Source organism: Gracilinanus agilis, chromosome 2, assembly GCF_016433145.1.
Source record: "Gracilinanus agilis isolate LMUSP501 chromosome 2, AgileGrace, whole genome shotgun sequence".
NCBI lineage: Eukaryota > Metazoa > Chordata > Mammalia > Didelphimorphia > Didelphidae > Gracilinanus > Gracilinanus agilis.
The window spans coordinates 323,711,541-323,730,964 of NC_058131.1; the positions used below are offsets into that span (position 1 = coordinate 323,711,541).

General features: G+C 37.5%; 1 protein-coding gene across 1 annotated transcript in view; it reads left to right on the forward strand.

Moving 5' to 3' along the window:
- C5 (complement C5) overlaps positions 1–19,424 on the forward strand; it is a 163,900-nt gene that overhangs the window by 99,729 nt on the left and 44,747 nt on the right. The window contains exons 19-24 of the mRNA XM_044659769.1: positions 1,475–1,535; positions 8,412–8,501; positions 9,680–9,892; positions 11,024–11,099; positions 16,419–16,578; positions 18,312–18,407. Of these exons, the coding sequence (XP_044515704.1) occupies positions 1,475–1,535; positions 8,412–8,501; positions 9,680–9,892; positions 11,024–11,099; positions 16,419–16,578; positions 18,312–18,407 (696 nt within the window). The remainder of the gene's footprint in view (positions 1–1,474; positions 1,536–8,411; positions 8,502–9,679; positions 9,893–11,023; positions 11,100–16,418; positions 16,579–18,311; positions 18,408–19,424) is intronic.

The following is a 19,424-nucleotide window of genomic DNA, read 5'->3' on the forward strand; positions in this document are numbered from 1 at the left end:
TGAGAGAAATGGCACTGAGATTCTCCATGCTTCCTTCTAATCAGCTTAAAGTTTCAAATATAAGGTAGTTGTGCTATTTCTAATTTCCTGGTGAAAATAACCCCTGAAGTTATAACTTTTTTAGTGAATCAGATTCAGATTCTTATAAAGGAGAAAGAGCACAGATTTTAGAGGCTCTAGACCTGGAGTTAAATCCTGTCCCTGCTACCAATGACCTGAGGATGTTAATTGCTTAGACCAGTGATGGCAAACCTTTTAGAGATGGAGTGCCTGCCCCCCAGATCTCAGTCATGGCTGCCCCCCCACATGCTGGGTAGGCCCTGTCCCCCCTTATCCCACACAGGGGAGGGAGGAAGCACTCCCATTGGAGTACTGGACAGAGGGATAGGTGAAGTGAGGAGTGTCCTCAGTGAAAGAAGGGGAGAGGAGTGGCCTGAGCACTTTGCTCCCCTCCAGCTCTGCCACCTGTGAGCCACCCACCTTACCCACTGTGGGCTCCCCTTGGGCTGCTGGGTAGAGGGGTGGGGAATGTACAAAGATGTCATCAAGTGTGGTGGAGAGGGAGAGAGGAGCAGCTCCTCCAGAGACCCTCTGCATTTCTAGTAATGAACTCTGGGGGGGGGGGGTGGCCCCACAAGGATCACTTTGCATGTCATCTTTGGCTCCTGTTATATAGGTTCACCATCACTGGCTTAGATTGTTTTCTCATTTGTAAAACAGAAGGCTTGGACAAGAACTCAAAAACACATTTAAGCCAACCCATACACCTGACAAGTGTTATCTATTCTCATTTTATAGAGAAGAAATCGAGTTTAACTTTTTTTTAGAATTTGACAAATAACTTCCTTCCACAGAGAGCATTTCCTTGAAGTAGAACATGAAAAGGATTGCATAAACAATGCATCTCTCTTTTATGACACTTGCTTTTAAAGAATATATATATAATAAATTTGGCATTGTAATTATTATAGGAAGCACAAACAGGACAGATCTGTAAGGTTTCTCTCACTTCTAAATTATAGAATATAGAAATACCATTTCTCAGTTTGCACAAATGCTCACTCCTCTGATCTGTTTGCCGTAGCCACACACAAATTCATCTCTCCTCCTATTCCTGGACAAAGGGACTGATTCAATGAAGAGGATTCTGGAAACTATGTCATAACATGAATAGAAACCCATCTGACCAATGGAAAACTTGATTAGGAAGTCTTTCTTTATTATGAAAGAGACATTTGCATGCCTGTAATTTTCACCTCATTGATCCAAATTCTACTTTTTGAAACCTATTAATACAAGTCTATAACTCCTTTCTCCTTATAGTAGCCCCTCAGATAGTTGAAGAGGTAGATAATATATCCCACAAGTCTTCTCCTGGCTAAAATTCCACTGATTTTTATTTAATCCTCCAGATTAACACATCTTCTATAATCAATTTTCTTCTGAAATCTGTTTTTGTCCTTATATATTTCAGCCAGAAGGTATCAAAAGGGAAAGTCATGTTGGTTTCACACTGGATCCACAAGGTCTATATGGTATGCAGAATGTTTTGTACTTTACCTTGTATTATCATTTGTTGTTGTTGTTCAGTCATTTTTCAGTCATATCTGACTCTTAGTGACTTCGTTTGGGGTTAGCCATTTTCTTCTCCAGTCCATTTTACAGTTGAGGAAACTAAGGTAAATGAAGCTAACTGACTTGTATCATTATACATAAGTACAATCTGTACAGTTCATATTATTATTAGTGACCATATTATTAAGTGATCATTTATATTATTGAAAATTCATAATAACCCACATTGTTTTAGAGCAGCAGCATTGACAAAGTGCTTTCTTCACAGCAACTTAAGTATTTATCAAATAACTATTTATTTAGAAGATTGTTTTAAGTTCTGGGAGAGAAATAAGAAAGTTAGACACAGTCTTTGCTCTTATGGAATTTATAGGGAAATAGGAGGATTGATAGCTGATGTAATGATAAAACATGATGTTTCATGGCAGCCACTCTAGGCAGTTATAAAACAAAATACTGTGTAAGGTCTGTAGGAGACAGTTATTTTTTTTTTTACTTCTTTTTTTAAATAATGTTTTATTTTTAGAAAAAATTTCCCTGGTTACATAAGTCATGTTTTTACTTTACCCTTCACCCCCTTCACCCCCCCATTCCCCAAAACCACCCCCTCCCCCCGCTGTAGCTAATTCAAATTTCCACTGGTGTGGTCAGTCAAGACTTATTTACACATTATTGATAGTTACATGGATGTGGTCTTTTCAGGTCTACATCCCCAATCATATTCTCATCATCCCAAGTGTCCACGCAGTTGTTTTTCTTCTGTGTTTCTACTCCTGCAGTTCTTCCTCTGAATGTGGATAGTGTTCCTTTCCATAAATCCCTCAGAATTGTCCTGGGTCATTGCATTGCTGCTAGTACAGACATCCATTACATTGGATTTTACCACAGTGTATCAGTCTCTGTGTACAACGTTCTTCTGGCTCTGCTCCTTTCACTCTGCATCAATTCCTTGAGGTCTTTCCAGTTCACATGGAATTCCTCCAGTTTATTATTCCTTTGAGCGCAATAGTATTCCATCACCAACATATACCACAATTTGTTCAGCCATTCCCCAATTGAAGGGCATACCCTTGCTTTCCAGTTTTTTTGCCACCACAAAGAGCGCGGCTATAAATATTTTTGTGCAAGTCTGTTTATCTATGATCTCTTTGGGGTACAAACCCAGCAATGGTATGGCTGGATCAAAGGGCAGACATTCTTTTATCGCTCTTTGGGCATAGTTCCAAATTGCCCTCCAGAATGGTTGGATCAATTCATAACTCCACCAGCAATGCATTAATGTCCCAATTTTGCCACATCCCCTCCAACATTCATTACTTCCAACACATTAGAGCAACAAGAGGTAGAAAGAGAAACACCATTTAAAAACACCCTAGACAATATAAAATACTTAGGAATCTATCTATCAAAACAAATACAGGAATTATACGAACATAACTACAAAACACTTTCCAAAAAAATAAAACTAGATCTAAAAATTGGAAAAACATTGAGTGCTCATGGGTAGGACGAGCTAACATAATAAAAATGACCATTCTACCCAAATTAATTTACATATTTAGTGCCATACCTATCAAACTACCAAAAATATTTTTTACTACATTAGAAAAAACTATGACAAAGTTTATTTGGAAGAACAAAAGATCAAGAATACCAAGGGAAATAATGAAAAAAAAAACGTGAAGGAAGGTGGCTTAGCAGTATCAGATATTAAGCTATACTATAAAGCAGCTGTCATCAAAACAATATGGTACTGGCTAAGAGATAGAAGGGAGGATCAGTGGAATAGACTTGGGGTAAGTGATGTCAGCAAGACAGTGTATGATAAACCCGAAGAGTCCAACTTTGGGGACAAAAATCCACTATTTGACAAAAACTGCTGGGAAAATTGGAAAACAATATGGGAGAGATTAGGTTTAGATCAACATTTCACACCCTACACCAAGATAAATTCAGAATGAGTGAAAGACTTAAATATAAAGAAGGAAACTATAAGTAAATTAAGTGAACACAGAATAGTATACTTGTCAGATCTCTGGGAAAGGAAAGATTTTAAAACCAAACAAGAGTTAGAGAAAATTACAAAATGTAAAATAAATGATTTTGATTATATTAAATTAAAAAGTTTTTGTACAAGGGAAAACAATGCAACCAAAATCAGAAGGGAAACAACAAATTGGGAAAAAATCTTTATAACAAAACATTCTGACAGAGGTCTAATTACTCAAATATACAAGGAGCTAAATTAATTATATAAAAAATCAAGCCATTCCCCAATTGATAAATGGGCAAGGGACATGAATAGGCAATTTTCAGATAAAGAAATCAAAAGTATCAATAAGCACATGAGAAAGTGTTCTAAATCTCTAATAATTAGAGAAATGCAAATCAAAACAACTCTGAGGTACCACCTCACGCCTAGCAGATTGGCTAAAATGATAGCAGGAGACAGTTATTATTGATTAAGAGATCAGGGAAGATTTCATTCAGAAGGTGATAGTCTTTTAAATGACCTTCAGAGGTTAGGTAAAGATTTGACAGATAAAGAGGGAAGAAGAGTATTCCAGGGAAAGGTCTATGAGCAGAAGCATGAAGGCCACAGAGCTCCCTGAATGATCAGGAGCCACCAGAGTACACACATGAAAAGAAGGAAATAAACATTTATTAAGTGCCTAGTATGCACCAGGCACTTTACCAATGCTGTGAGGGAAGGACTATTATTATCGCCATTTTATTGAGCAGGTTAAGTGATTTGCTAGGAAGTATCTGAAGCTAGATTTGAACTCAGGTCTTCCTGACTCCAGACGCAGTGGTCTCTCCACCTAGCTGACTATAAGAATACAAGAGTGGAGAGTGAAGAATTTGAGTAGTTCAAAGTTGAGTGTAGGAACTTTTTTCTTTCTTCGTATCCTCAATGTTTAGCATAATGTCTGGCTCATAGAAAGTGCTAATCAATGCTTATTGGCTGACTTGTTCACTATTTTAGGTGGTGGTAGGGTGGGGAGGCACTAGCTGAGAGTAATAACTTTTTCAAGACGTTCAACAGTGAAAAGGAGACTATAGATGAGATGCTGGAGGAATTTTTTTAAGAAACAGAAACAGAGAGACTAGAGTATGTTTGTGGGCAGACAGTATGGAAGCAGTGGTGAGGGAAGAACTGAAGATTCGTGTGGGAGAAGGCATGATTCCTGGAGTAAGGAGCAAAGAGGTAGGGAAGAAGATCAAAGGTGCAGCTAGAGAGAAGTTTTATGGAGAAGAGACAACTCCTCTTCCATGACTATAAGGAAAGAGGAAAGAAGGAATGATAATGTTGAAGTTTGAAGAATAGAGGAAAGCTACATTCATTCATGAGAGCTGGCCTCAGTTTTCTCAGTGAACTAGAAGGCTAGCTCATTTTCTCAAAACATGTGATATGGTACTGGTGGGGATAAGAGGAGAAAAGAAAAGGTCTGCATTGATCCCTCTTGGCAATAAAATAACAAGTTGTGTAAGGCTAGAGTAAAATGAGGCAGTCGAAAAACACTGGCCTCTATTCAAATCTTACCCTCTGATGGTCATTCCCTGTGATTTTGGCAAGTTATTTAACTTCCCTGGGTCTTATTTGCCTTATCTAGCCTATGAGGGGGTCAGACTAAATGTCCTTTGAGGTATCCTCCAGCTTGAAATCAATTAGATAAGAGCCATGACTTTATCGTGAGTGAAATCAGTTCAGTTTTGTGCCTTTTCCCAGTGATGTTCAGAAGCCCAAGGAACAAGAAGGGAGAAATCAGGTGATAGAAATTAATGAGAAATTCATAGGTTAGAGTAATAGGCAGTCAGAGGAGCAAATGATTCCAGGGCTAAATTGAATTAAATCCTAAAATAGAAGACCATGGGGTCAAGGCTGGGAATACAGGCAAATGAAGGCAGAGTGAGGAGATCAATTGGGAGAATAAAGGTGGGTCAATGAATAAGAGATGATAATAAGGTTAAAGAGTATAGGTGGTATTGGGAAATTATCATCAGAGAAGAGAATTTCAAAATTTCAAATGATGGAAATGGTTCAGCGCTGAGAATTTGTGTGGCTTAAGTATGGCCTTGATGTCTGTGGCTGCAGTGGAAATGAGAAGGAAAATCTTGAAGCAATGGTTAAATAATCAATAAAAAAAAAGCAGGTATTATGCTTAGCAATGGAATATAAAGAAAAAGAAAATCTTTTCCCCAGAGAGAAATCTAAGTTAAAAATTCCTCCTAGAATTAGAAATTCAGATAATTATTTTGTATCATTTGCTTGAGAATTTAGATAACGAAGCAGGCAAATTATTTCATGAGCCCATTGTTGGACACACATGTCCTCCTTATTACTGATAACTTGGTAGACTTTCCACTCTTGTTGAAGCTAATTTAGAGTATTGCCTGTATCTGAGGAATCAAGTATATAAATACAAACATAACATGAGCATTGCAGTTTGCCCAGATGGTGCATATAATATGTAGGGACTTGCATATATTGGCAATTCAATAAATAGTAGGGCTAGTGATTGAAGAAAAGATATAATGGATGAAGGGTTGACATTTTCATATCACTTTACCTTGCATGGCAAAGGAGTTTTAAAAAGTTCAATTAACTAATTTGATCCTAACTAATTCTTCATAGCAGCCCTATGAAGTAAATGCCAATATTATGCCCAATTCAGAGATGAGACTAAAAAAGATTAAATGATTTGCCCAAATTTAAATAGTAATTAACAGAGCAAGAACTAAAGAACCTGGGTCTTTGGACTGCAACTCTAATACCTAAAGCAAAACTAAATTATATTGTTGCTATTTTGAACAAATGAATGGATTCACTCAAAGAAAACCTCTAATCATTAAGTAGTACAAATTCATTTGCCTCTGAAAACTACTCTGTTGTATAAATGCAGTAATGTTCTTCCTCTCACAGTAAGATAGCAATAGGATAAATGTTAACTAAGAAATCAAGAGCACTGCTCTAAGATTGCCAAAGCCAAGAAATTATATCCATACGCACTTCAGGGGAGCTAGACCTGATCTAGTGAATATGGATGTTTTAGGCATGGGAACAAAGCAGAAACAAAATCCATTTTCTGCCCCATGTCCAAATACTAAATGATCTCTCATTACACTCTCACAGAAATCTCCTCCTAACTCTCCTTTCTGGAGTAGTTCTTGGATTTAGCTCTGATAAATTTTATTTCTTGGTCTCATGGAGTTATCTTAAGTCCCAGAGAAGCAATTTGTCATTTACGTCCCCTCCCTTTTTAGCACTCTGTCTTCCATAATGATATTACAGTTTTCAACTTCCTTGAACTTCTCCATCTTCATTCTCCTGTGTGTGAGTGAACATCTGGACTTTCACACTAGGAATGATTTTTCATTTCTGAGTAAATCTCATGAGGGAGGTTAGGGTTATAAAAATAATCCAAGCCTGTTTCCCTACTTTTAGCCTTCCCAGATGGTGGTTTCTTTTACTTTTCTACTTGGAGTCAATTTTAAGTTTAAGGTTTTTAGGTTGGGGTTTTTTTAAACCCTTACCTTTCATCTTGGAGTCAATACTCCAATGGCTCCAAGGCAGAAGAGTGTTAAGGGTAGGCAATGGAGAGACTTGCCCAAGGTCACACAGCTGGGAAGTGTCTAAGGCCAGATTTGAATCTAGGACCTTCCATCTCTGGGCCTGGCTCTTAATCCACTGAGCTACCCAGCTGCCCCCTATCCTTAAATCTTCCTTCTTCCTCACCTCCAAATCCAAATGTTTATCTAGTCCTGTTAATTCAAATTCTGTATCTCTCACATCTATCCTGTCTCATCAGTCACAAACTTCACTCAAGTTCAAGCCTTCATCGCCTCTTTCCTGAATAAATGTTATCTTCCTAGCTGATTTCTTTGGTTCTAGTCTCTCATCTCTATAATCCATCTTTCCCATAACTTGCAAAGGCATACATATGACTATGAAATCATTGCTCTACCCAGAACTTTCAGTGGCTTCCTATTGTCTTGGGTATAAAATACAAATGATGCAGCCTGAAATTTAACAGCCTTCTCAGACTACCTTATCACATTTATTTCACATATTCCTCCTTCCCAAATGATTAGAATCCAACCAAACTGGACTATCCATTATTCTCTGAAATGGATCTTCTATTTCATTAAATTATTCTTCAAACATTTATTGAGTACTTACTATGTATAAGATTCTGTGCTAGATTTTGAGGATACAGTTAAGAATGCAACAGTCTTTACTCTCTATGAGTTTACTGTGAGAGGAAAGCTTGAGCAATGACCATATAGATCCAACAGACATCTCTGTGGGAGTCCCAGGATGGTGTTGATTCATGCCAAGCTTATAATCTGCTAAAACGCCCAGATCTTTTACACGTGAACTGTTATTTAGCCTTAAATCTCTCAGTACAATATCAGCCACAAACCAAAATTTCAGATTCTAATGTCAATGACTATAGTGCTATTCTACCTATATAAATGGTAAAAGTGTAGTTTACATTGAATTGTCTTTAGCAATATAAGACAAAGGGACAAAGGTTGTATGTATTTAAATTCACAGATAAGCTCTAACTCTAATTTCCGCCATTAGTTTCAGCTTTCCTCCTCCTTCTTCTCCTCCCTACCTTGCAGCCCACTTTTTATCAGACTGAGGAAATAGTGAAATTAATTGATCCCTTTCTTTTTCCCTTTCTATATGATGGCGGGGGAGCTAAAAGGAAGCAGATGGGTCATGAGACAAGCAGAAAAAAGGAGAGAGGGGAAGAGCAGTTTTATGGAAATAAGATAGTCCTCTCTCTTAGTGTCATCTATAATCCCAATAAAACCTTTCATTTTAGGTACCATTAGCAGACAAAAAGAATTCCAGTACAGAATGCCATTAGATATGGTGCCAAAAACGAAAATTGAACGGACTGTGAGTATAAAAGGTAAATTGAATATTACCAATAAGTGTTCACCTTTCTCTGTCCCTGTCTTTGTCTTCTTTTCTGTTTCTGTCCCTCTCACTCTCACTCTGTCTCTATCTCTGTCTTTGTGCCTTATATTGGTAAAGTTTTTTATCTACTCTCAAATGTATCATTTCGTTTGAGCCTCCACCAGCCTGTGAGGGAGACAAGTCAGGGATTGTTATCTCCATTTTATTGATGAGAAAACTGAAGGTTAAAGAGGTAAGTGAAGCAACTTCCCAAGGTCACACAGCTACAAAGTAATAGAGTTAAAGCTGTAGCCTATGTCTTTTGCTTCTTGTCTTGTGCTCTTACCATTGTCCTCTGTGACCTCTCTTATAGAAATTTTGCACTCACAGGCATTGTTTCTCCCCTCTAGCTTTGGAATACACACAAATGAATTCTGTTATTCCAAAAATCACATGCACTCTTTTGCTATGCTTTTCTCCCTGATTTTGTATTTAGTTTAAGAGGAGAATCATCTTTGCCTTAGACTGACGAGCCCTTGGCTTCAGTATCTCTCCAAAACAGAACAGGAAAAGCAACAGTGAGATTGCAAGGACTGCTACTACAAGATCAGGAGAGGACCTTATTACTGCGTGTTGGCAATTCTCCCTTCCTTCTCCCTTCTATCTAACTCATTCCTGTTATTACCTACCTACGAGATATTCAAATGGAAGAGCTGTTAGAAGCACTCATAGCTGGAAGATGGACTATCTATCTACTTGTGTAAAACTGGGAAGGGAAGCCCTCCCTGGGTTTATGTGAACCTGTTGTCCAAAGCTCTGTATTCTCTGGCATTGTCACAAACACACTCTCTCTCATATTCTCTCTCTCTCTCTCTCTCATATTCTCTCTCTCTCTCATATTCTCTCTCTCTCTCTCTCTCTCTCTCTCTCTCTCTCTCTCTCTCTCTCTAATGATGGAGATGAAATGTTGTTTTGGCAACCCCTTTGTTTGCATGCCCCTGATTAGTGAATCTCGTCACAACAAATCATCTTACGTACAAGAATGACTTTGGAAAGTGACCCTTCTACTTATAAAGGGGAAGAAAGATAGGTACTCTTTACCTCTTTACAATGTGCTGTGCTACAGTTGGGCAGTGAGAGAAAACAGCAATGACTAAATCTGTTTTGCATCTGGGGGATGGGTGTTGACAGGAGTTCTTATCGGTGAAGTGATTTCCACAGTCCTGACTCCTGAAGGCATCTCTACTCTAAGCCATCTCCCAAAGGGGAGTGCAGAAGCTGAGCTAATGAGCATCATTCCCGTATTCTATGTCTATCATTACCTGGAAGATGGAAATAACTGGGACATCCTTGGTGCTACCCATCTAATTGAAAAGGAGAAAATGAAGAAGAAAATGAAAGAAGGTAGATATGGCCTTCATGTCACTTAGATAAAGGTCCTCATGACTTCTAAATGTGACATTTTCCCCCCACAAGGTAGTAGGGGGAAAAAAGTAAACTAGCCAGTAATTTAGAGTAGACAAATCAAACCCCCTCCACTAAAGCCTTCACAGAATACTCTAATGCAGGCCAAAAATGACCTTAGAGAAAGCAAACTGGAAAGTCTTTGAGTACTGAATTAGTGACCAAGTGACTTTTGTCTAAGGATCAATCTAGGTGAATTCAGAGACGATTTCCCCCTATTTGGCTACTGAGTGATGAATTTTTCAACTACATTGACTCTTAACATAAATCATTAAAAAATTATAATTAGTAGAGAGAGTATCCACCCAAATGAAATCATGACCCCATGAAGAATAGAAGCATCTAATGAATTAATAATAAATAATAATGTCTGGAAGTCATTAGTCATTTTTTATACAACAACAAAAGCAATAATAATAATTAGTATTTAGAGCTTTATGGTTACAAAATGCTTTCATATCCATTTTCCCATTTGATTCTCACAACAGCAATAAGAAGTAGATAGTGCAATTAATATTATACTTTTCATTGCATAGATGAGGAATTGAGTGTAGTTTATGCAAAATCTGTAAAACCACATAAAAACTACTAACTAGTAAATGGTGGTACTAGAAACAAAACTAAGCTCTTCTGGTTCCTAGCACTGTATACTTTCCACTACAGTTTGCCAATTAGTATTGAAATAATTTTTATGAGTGCTGTATTCATACTCAATTAAAAAAAAACTGTTCCAATAGCAAACCACATTTTAACTAGAACCAAGAGGTGAACTATACTAATTAAATACATGATCTACTCTAGCAGCTGTCCCAACTGTCAGTCCTTTAGTGACTGTCTGACAAATTACCTGCATTGTAAATGCTTAGAAACATATCCTTTCTCTCTGAAAGCTACATGATCTACTTGACCATTCCCTTTTCTTTCATGTTGATCATTAGGATATCCACAATAAGTGAAGCACTCACAGGCATGATAAATGCAGAAGGAAGTTCACAGTTCCTTGAGACTAATAAAACACTCTAAAGAGCAACCCAAGCTAATGAAACACTATGTTCTTCTTTTGTCCCTTAGGGATTGTAAGTATACTGTCTTACAGAAATGTAGACTACTCTTATAGCATGTGGAAGGGAAAAGATGCCAGTACTTGGTAAGTAAAAATTTCCAACTTATTGATGTTTCCAACTCACACATTAAAAAAAAATCCTAGGCATACTTTTCTATTCAATTGGATTTCAAAAATTTTCCTTGATTTTTAGAACCTTTTTTTTTTTTTGGTGTTTCATTGTTCTTTTTTTACTTCTTGTTTCTCTAAAATGTTTTTTTTCTAATTGTATGCCTAATTCATTTTCCTGTTCTTTTTCTATTTTGCTGATATGTGTTTAGAGAAACAAAATTTCCTCTACTGCTTTGAGTGTATCCCAAAAGTTTCAGTATGCTGTTTCCTTATTGTTATTTTCTTTGATGAAATTATCTATTGCTTCTTTGATCTTTCCTTTGGCCTACATATTCTTTAGGGTTATATTATTTGCTCTCTTACTTAAATTTGAATCCTTTCTTCAAATACTTTAAGTTGATTGTGAGTTTTATTGTGTTGTGGTCAATAAAGGTTGTATTTAATATACCTTTCATAGCATAAACATTGCTAATGAGGTTTTCTTTTGTCCTAGCACATAGTCAATTCTTGTTAAGGTGTCATTCAGTTAAGAATATGTGTATTCCTTTAAATTCCCATTCAGGAATTGCCAGAGAGCTGTCATATCTGATTTTTTGAAAATTTTATCCAGGTCCTTAATTTCTTGCCTAATTTTTTTTAGTTTGTCTAATTCTGAAAGGGGCATTATAAAGTCCCCAACTACTTTAGTTTTATTCTTATTTATCCTTGAAATTTGATTAGCTTTTAATTTACATCTTCATTATATTTAGAGTTTTATTCTGTTTACTCATATCTACAGTCTTAATTCCTAGATTGGGAGTTAGGTTCTAGTCCCTGCTGCATTCTTGGATGGATTAGATATATTTTCTTTGGCCCTCTCCTCTCTGCAGTCTATATACCACTTATAGTTCTGAATGGGTTGATTGGAATCTAACCTTGATTTATTTCATAATCCCTAGTTTCTTTTTTTTTTTAATTTTTTTAAACCCTTACCTTCTGTTTTAGAATCAATATTGTGTATTGGTTCCAAGGCAGAAGAGTGGTAAGGGCTAGGCAATTGGGGTTAAGTGACTTGCCCAGGGTCACACAGCTGGGAAGTATCTGATGCCAGATTTGAACCCAGGACCTCCCATCTCAGGGCCTGGCTCTCAATCCACTGAGCTACTCAGTTGCCCCCAAAATCCCTAGTTTCTTAATCTATCTCTTGATGTCCCAATGTGAGTTGTGGCCTTACTTTTATTTCTGTCTCTTCATCTTTTCATGAGTAAGAATGGTTTCCTTCCCTCCCTGTGGCCTTGACAAGTTCTAATTTCAACATTCATAGAAAAGGATAATGGGATTTGGATATGGTAGTAACTTTAGAGATCAACTTGTTCACCTCTCCCTCAGTTTATACTTGAAGAAATTAAAATCTGTAGGAGTTAAGTGACCTGCCTAAAGCTTCATATGTACTAAGGACAAGAATAGGGACTCAAACTCAAACATTCTAACTCAAAATCCAGCACTCATTTCACTAAACCAGTGATCTACAAAATGGAGGTCATGGCTTTACCCTAAGAAGGTCTTAGAATAGTCCAGGGTATATATAATCAACTCTTTTTCTTTCTTCCTTCCTCCCTCCACTTTTCTTTTTCTTTCTCTCTTCTTTCTTCTTTTGTTTCCTCCTTTTCTTACATAAGTGATATAGTCTGAACCTGTGATTTCATTGGTATAAGGAACTCCTGGAGGAGGAAACTTTCTACTAATGCAGTTAGGCATCTTCTAGACTGGAGAACTGCTTAGAGCCCTGAGTGGTTACGTGAATTGCACATTATCACCACTCAGTCAGTAGGATGTTGAGAGACAAGACTGGGATGACTCGAACCCAAATCTTTCTGGCATTAAGTACAGTTCACTATGCACCATGCCCCATTGTCTCTCAAATCTCTTATATAGTTTAAATCAATATGATCCATTTCTGATCCTTCTGATCTTGCTTTACATAATTTTTCAAAAGATTCTCTCTGAACCAAGATGGCAAGAAGATACATTAACCCACTTGTTCTCTACCAAATTGCCCTCCAAAGAATTTTGATATTATGCATCAAAATCAATTCTGAAGCAGCAAAACCCACTAAAGGATGGGATGAAACAGTTTTTCAGCCTAAAATAACTTAGAAGGTTGTTATGAGAGATCAATCACACTAGAATGGAAATGGAGCACAGAGCAGCACACCAAGGCAGCTCAGCAAGCTAAGTACAGGCCTTAGTGGAAACTGAATCAGCAGCAAAGGCTTCCAGAGTTCTCAGCCATAGACAGTAAAAGGGGTTGGACAGATGCTCAGAAGAATATTATAGGGCTTTGTTGGCTCTGGGTGCAAGATTATTACATTGCCCATACTTAGATCCAGGTTGTAGTCCTGGGTCATGACCTCAGGGCAAGGAAGAGCACTAGAACATACTCTTGTCACAGTTCCAAGATGGAAAAGAGTGCTTGTGGTTGTTCACAGACCAGAGCACAGCCTAGGAGAATATTAAACACACTACTCCTTGGATCACACTGGAAGAACTGAAAACTCATAGATCCTCAGAGTTAGCTCTGAAGGCAGCTGCACAAAACCTGGAACTTGGAATGGTACTCCCTTTAGGAATAGAACCTACCTATAACAATTATCTTAAGTTAAGAGACAAGAAAAAGACTGAAAAAATGGGCAAACAGAAAGGAAACTCATTTTGGTGACAGGGAAGACCAAAACACAAACTCAGAAGAAGCCAACAAAGTCAATACTCTGCTGCATCCAAATTCTCCAAGAAAAATATGAATTGGTCTGAAGCCCATAAAGAATTGATGGAGTAACTCAAAAAGGATTTTAAAAATCAAATAAGAGAGGTAGAAGAAAAATTGGGGAAAGTGGCAGCTAATGACTCTAAGACATATCAAGAAACAAAGTAAAAAGAATGAAAAAAATAGACAAAAATGTAAAATATCTCACTGGAAAAATGACTGATCTAGGAAGTAGATCCGCGAGAGAGTCTAAGAATTACTGGACTACCTGAAAGTCATGATGAAAAAAAAAGTTTAGACATCATATTTCAAGAAATTATTAAGGAAAACTACCCTGATAGTCTAGAACAGAAGGTAAAGTAGAAATTAAAAGAATCCATTCATCACCTCTTGAAAGAAAACCCCAAAGAAAAACTCCTAGGAATATTATAGCCAAATTCCAGGAATCCATGGTAAAATAGATAATATTGCAAGCAGCAAAACCCCTCCCCCCTGCAAAAACAATTCAAATATTATAGAGCCACAGGTAGAGATATCTAACTTAACCTACAGGAAAGTAGGAGGAGAAGGAGAGAAGAAGAGGGGATGGGCTGATAGAAAAGTGGGCATATTAGGAGATGCAGTGGTCAGAAGTTAAATACTTTATAGGATGAACAGAATGAAAGGGTAGTGAAAAGAACAAATGGGAAATAAGATGGAAAGTTATACACAGTAATCATGATGATAAAAAAATTTTTTACAAGTTTCTCTAATAAAGGCCTCATTTCTCAAATACACAGAGAAATGAGTTGAATGTGTAAGAATACAAATCATTCCCCATTTGACCATTGGTAAATGGTCAAATGATATGAACAGGCAGTTCTCAAACAAAGTAATAAAATATAGTCAGGTGGAAAAAGCTCTAAATCATTAGAGAAATACATATTAAAACAACTCTGAGGTACCACTCTACACCTATCAGATTGGCTATTATGATAGAAATGGAAAATGACAAAATTTGGAGGGTATGTGAGAAAATTGAGACTAATGTACTGCTGGGGGAATTGCAAACTCATTTATCATTCTGGAAAGCAATTTGCATCTATTCCCAAAGGGCTATAAAACCATGCAAACCCCTTAACTCAACAATATTATTAGTAGTTTTATTTCCAAAGGAGATAAAAAGCAAAAGGACCAATATGTCAAAAAATATTTAAAGCATTTTTTAGTGGTGGCAAAGTATTAGAAAGTGAGGGAATAGCCATGAGTAAGTTATAGTAGATGATTCTAATGGAATACTATTGTGCTATAAGAAATGATGAGCAGGAGGAGCTCAGAAAAGCCTGAAAAGGCATGAACTGATCCAGAATGAAGTAAGTACAACCAGGAGAATATTGCATGCAGTGACATCAATATTTCATGATGAACAACAGTGACTATCTTGGCTATTCTCAGCAATACAATGATCTAAAACGGTGATGGTGAACCTTTTAGAGATGGAATGCCGGGCCCTGTCCCCACCCCCCAGACCAAGTTCTGTGTCCACTCCCCCAGAGACCAAGTGCACCATCTGCCTCACCCCACCTCACCCCTTAGGCCCCCCCTTACCCTAGATAGGGAAGGGAGGAAGCATTCCCATTGGGCTGCTGGGCAGAGGGGCAGGTGAAGTGAAGAATGTCCTCAGGTGCATGGAGAGGAGGAAGGTAATAGTTCTGTCTGAGTCCCTCAGGCTTTCTAGTATTGAAGTCTGGGGTAGGTGGGAGAGAGAGCAGCACACATGCCCACAGAGAACTCTCTGTGTGCCATCTTTGGCACCTATTCCATAGGTTCACCATTACTGATCTAAAACAATCTCAAAAGTCTCCTGATAAAAAATACCATTCACTTCCAGAGAAAGAATTGATGAAATCTGAATCAAGACCAAAGTTGTTTTTTTTTTACTTTCTTGATTTTTTGATTGAATTTCCTTCCACAAAAGGATTAATATGAAAAATGTTTTACATGATTGCATATGTAAAATCTATATCAGAATGCTTACTATATCAGCAGAGAGAGGGCAAAAGGAGGGAGGGAGAAGATTCAAGACTCAAAATTTTAAAAAACCCAAAAGTTGAAAAATTGTTTTTAGATGTAATTGGAGAAAAAAATAAAATATCCCCCCAAAAGATTCTGTGCTTATACGCTTTGTATTTATCTTTTTATGGTATCATTTATGGAACTTGATTACAATGATCTATTCCATCCAACACTAGATATGTCAATTGTTTCCAAATTTTTGTGCTCTTAACCATTAGAAACTATGAATAGTTTGCTATATTTCAGACTCATTTTCTTTTGTTTAATATTTTAGGATAAAATTCCAAGAGATGGAATTCCTGAGTTAAAATTATGATGTTTTATGACTTGCCATATATTGCCATACTGCTTTCAAAATGTTTATACCAATTTTCATTTCCACCAATAATGCACAGTAATGTATTCCCACTTAAATTGTCTATTTCCTCAAAGCCCTCACAACATTGAATTTTCATCATTCTTTGCTATTTTTTATTTGGCTTTCTTTTTGACAGGTTTACAGCTCTTGCCTTAAGAATACTTGGACAGGTAAATAAATATATACCACAGGACAAAAATTCAATTTGCAATTCATTGTTGTGGCTAATTGAGAAATGTCAGATGGAAAATGGATCTTTCAAGGACAATTCTGACTATCAACCAGTAAAATTACAGGTAAGAAAACTGAACATATGGGAGCAATTATCTATTTGAACAAATCTGAGCCTGGTTCTCCAGTTCATGTTGGAGCATATGTCAAGAAGAAAAAAGAAAATGCTTCATCCTTTTAGAAATGTCTCCTGGGGGGCAGCTGGGTAGCTCAGTGGATGGAGAGTCAGGCCTAGAGACAGGAGGTCCTAGGTTCAAATCTGGCCTCAGACACTTCCCAGCTGTGTGACCCTGGACAAGTCACTTGACCCCCATTGCCCACCCTTGCCACTCTTCCACCTAGGAGCCAATACACAGAAGTTAAGGATTTTAAAAAAAAAAAAAGAAAAGAAACATCTCCCCTCTGAAGAAAGAATGGGTGCCAAAGGCTATCTTCTACAGGTATTCTAACATCCCACTCTCTCTATGGGGATGGAGTCCTGCCACACTGCCCCTCTCCCACAGCAGTTGCTATTCCTTGAATCGAAGCAGCCAGAGAGAGAAATCTCTTTGGCCTAATGTTTTGTATGCACACTCGGTTCTGGCTTAGCAGCCAATCAAAAGACTTGTTTTTTTTCTTCATCAACAGTAAAAGGACAAGAAACAGTCACAGAATACCTGACATACTCTGAAAAGGAGAGTTGGCCCCCTCGCATCAGGCACTTCTAGGAACAGGCTCACGAAATGTCATAAATGGCAGAGTCCACAAATACTGTAATTTACCTAATTGTAGGATAAGGATATTAGCTAAATAGGGATATTTGTTTGGAGTCTAGAGCTACAAGGTATGGACAAGGTCTGTATGACTATAGAGTTTAATAGCTCCTGATCATATAATCCTTCATAGTTCATATAACACTTTCCCCACCCTTAGAGGTAGTCAAATTAAAGTATTGTCATCCTCCTTTTACAGATGAGAAAACTGAGGTTCAAAGAGGAAACTGAGGCTAGTAGTGACTGGTAGTAAGGTGACTTACTACCAGTCACACAGCTAATAATAGATGGCAGAGAGAAAGCTGAGACTCAAACCAGGTTTTTCCTCCCAAATACAGTGATCTTCCCACTTCACTCGTTTAGCGGTCTAAAATCTTGACCCTATATACTCTAGATATTCAACTGAGAATTTCTGAACCATAAATTGGGCACTGGACCTGGAATCATCTTCCTGAGTTCAAATCTGGCTTTAGACATTTACTAGCTGGGTGACCCAGGGCAAGTCACTTAAGCCTGTTTGCTTTAGTTTCCTCATCTATAAAATGAGCCAGAGGGGGAAGTGGCAAATTATTCCAATATCTTTGCTAAGAAAATTGCAAATATGGTCCCAAAGAGTTGGACATGACTGAAAAACGACTAAACAACAACAAAACCATGAATCACAAAGGTCTCCTGAACAGGGATTGGAATTAGACCTATAATTTCAATGGTATAGAAGACTCTCTAACAACACAGGTCAGAACCTTTTCTACAATTTATAATCTCAGAAAGTTTCCTAGAAGATAAATGACTTATTCAGGATTACAAAGAAACTGTGTATTATTAGACAGGATTTGAAACCAGGTCTTTCTGACTCTGAGACCTCTCTCTATCCACTATGCCTGGCTTCCTCCTCTCTAAATTGGCTTTGAAGGTGTTAGTGTCAGTCTTAGTGGAGGTAATGTCCACACCTGAGGCAATGACGAATATTTTAATAATATTGAAGACGCATCCTGCTTAAATTGTTTGTTGTTGCTGCTGTTGCTATTTTTATTATTGTTTTTTAGGGTGCCGTACCTAAAGACACAAATGAAAAAGCTATCTATCTCACAGCCTTTACTCTTATTGGAATGAGAAAGTCATTGGAAATATGCCCAACTGAGGTAAGTAGTTTTTAAGTTTAAGATACATATACCCATCACCCCAAAATAGGTCCATGTGCCTAGCTAACAAAAAGACCACTCAGTTTATGTATATACTGCAGGACTCTCTCCTTGGTCCAGTTCCACCTACCTTTTTAAAACAATGGAAGATTAAGACATAGATGGAATGCTTATCAAATTTGATGGTGACAGGAAGCTGAGTGAGAAAGCAAATGCAATGGATGACAGAAACAAGACCTCAAAAGATCTAGATGTCCTAGAAAAACTGCTCTGGGACAAATACATGGATTTTTTTCCTTCTATACCTCAAAAAATGATCTTTTTATAGGTCTGAATAGTCCTTTCACCAGTAGAGATCACAGTCCCTCTCTAACTTATTAGGTTGATCTTCATGTACTATTGTAGTTGAAACATTCATCACATGAAGGTGAAGCCTGTTCCACATTCAAACACCTTTACAGTAGTCCTCAGAGGGAAGGCTCTTTTGCTAATCTGTTCTAAGAAATGTGATAAACAGTCTATCTTCAAAAAGCTTACATTTTACTCAGGATACAACATGTAAACAGGTAAATACATACATGATTATTTGAGAAGGAAGAAAACTAACAGCGGGGATCATAAAGGTAGAACTTAAGGAAGCCAGAGATTCTAAGAGATAAAGGCAAGGAGAGAATGCATTCCAGGCATGGAAATAGCCTGTACAAAAGAGAGAGGAAATGAGAGATCATGTCTAGTAAACAGTCAATATGGCAGTTTGGATGGAATATAGAACATATGAAAGGTGAATAATAAGGTTGGAAAGGCGTATTGGAATCATATAAAGGAAAGCCTTAAATGAAAAGTTATGGAGTTTGCATTTTATCCTAGAGACTAAAAAGTATTAAGCTGTCATCATCATCATCATCATCATCTTGTTGTTGTTGTTGTTGTTGTTGTTGTTGTTGTTGTTCTTCTCCTCCTCCTCCTCCTCCTCCTCCTCCTCCTCCTTCTCCTTCTTTTTCTCCTCCTCCTCCTCCC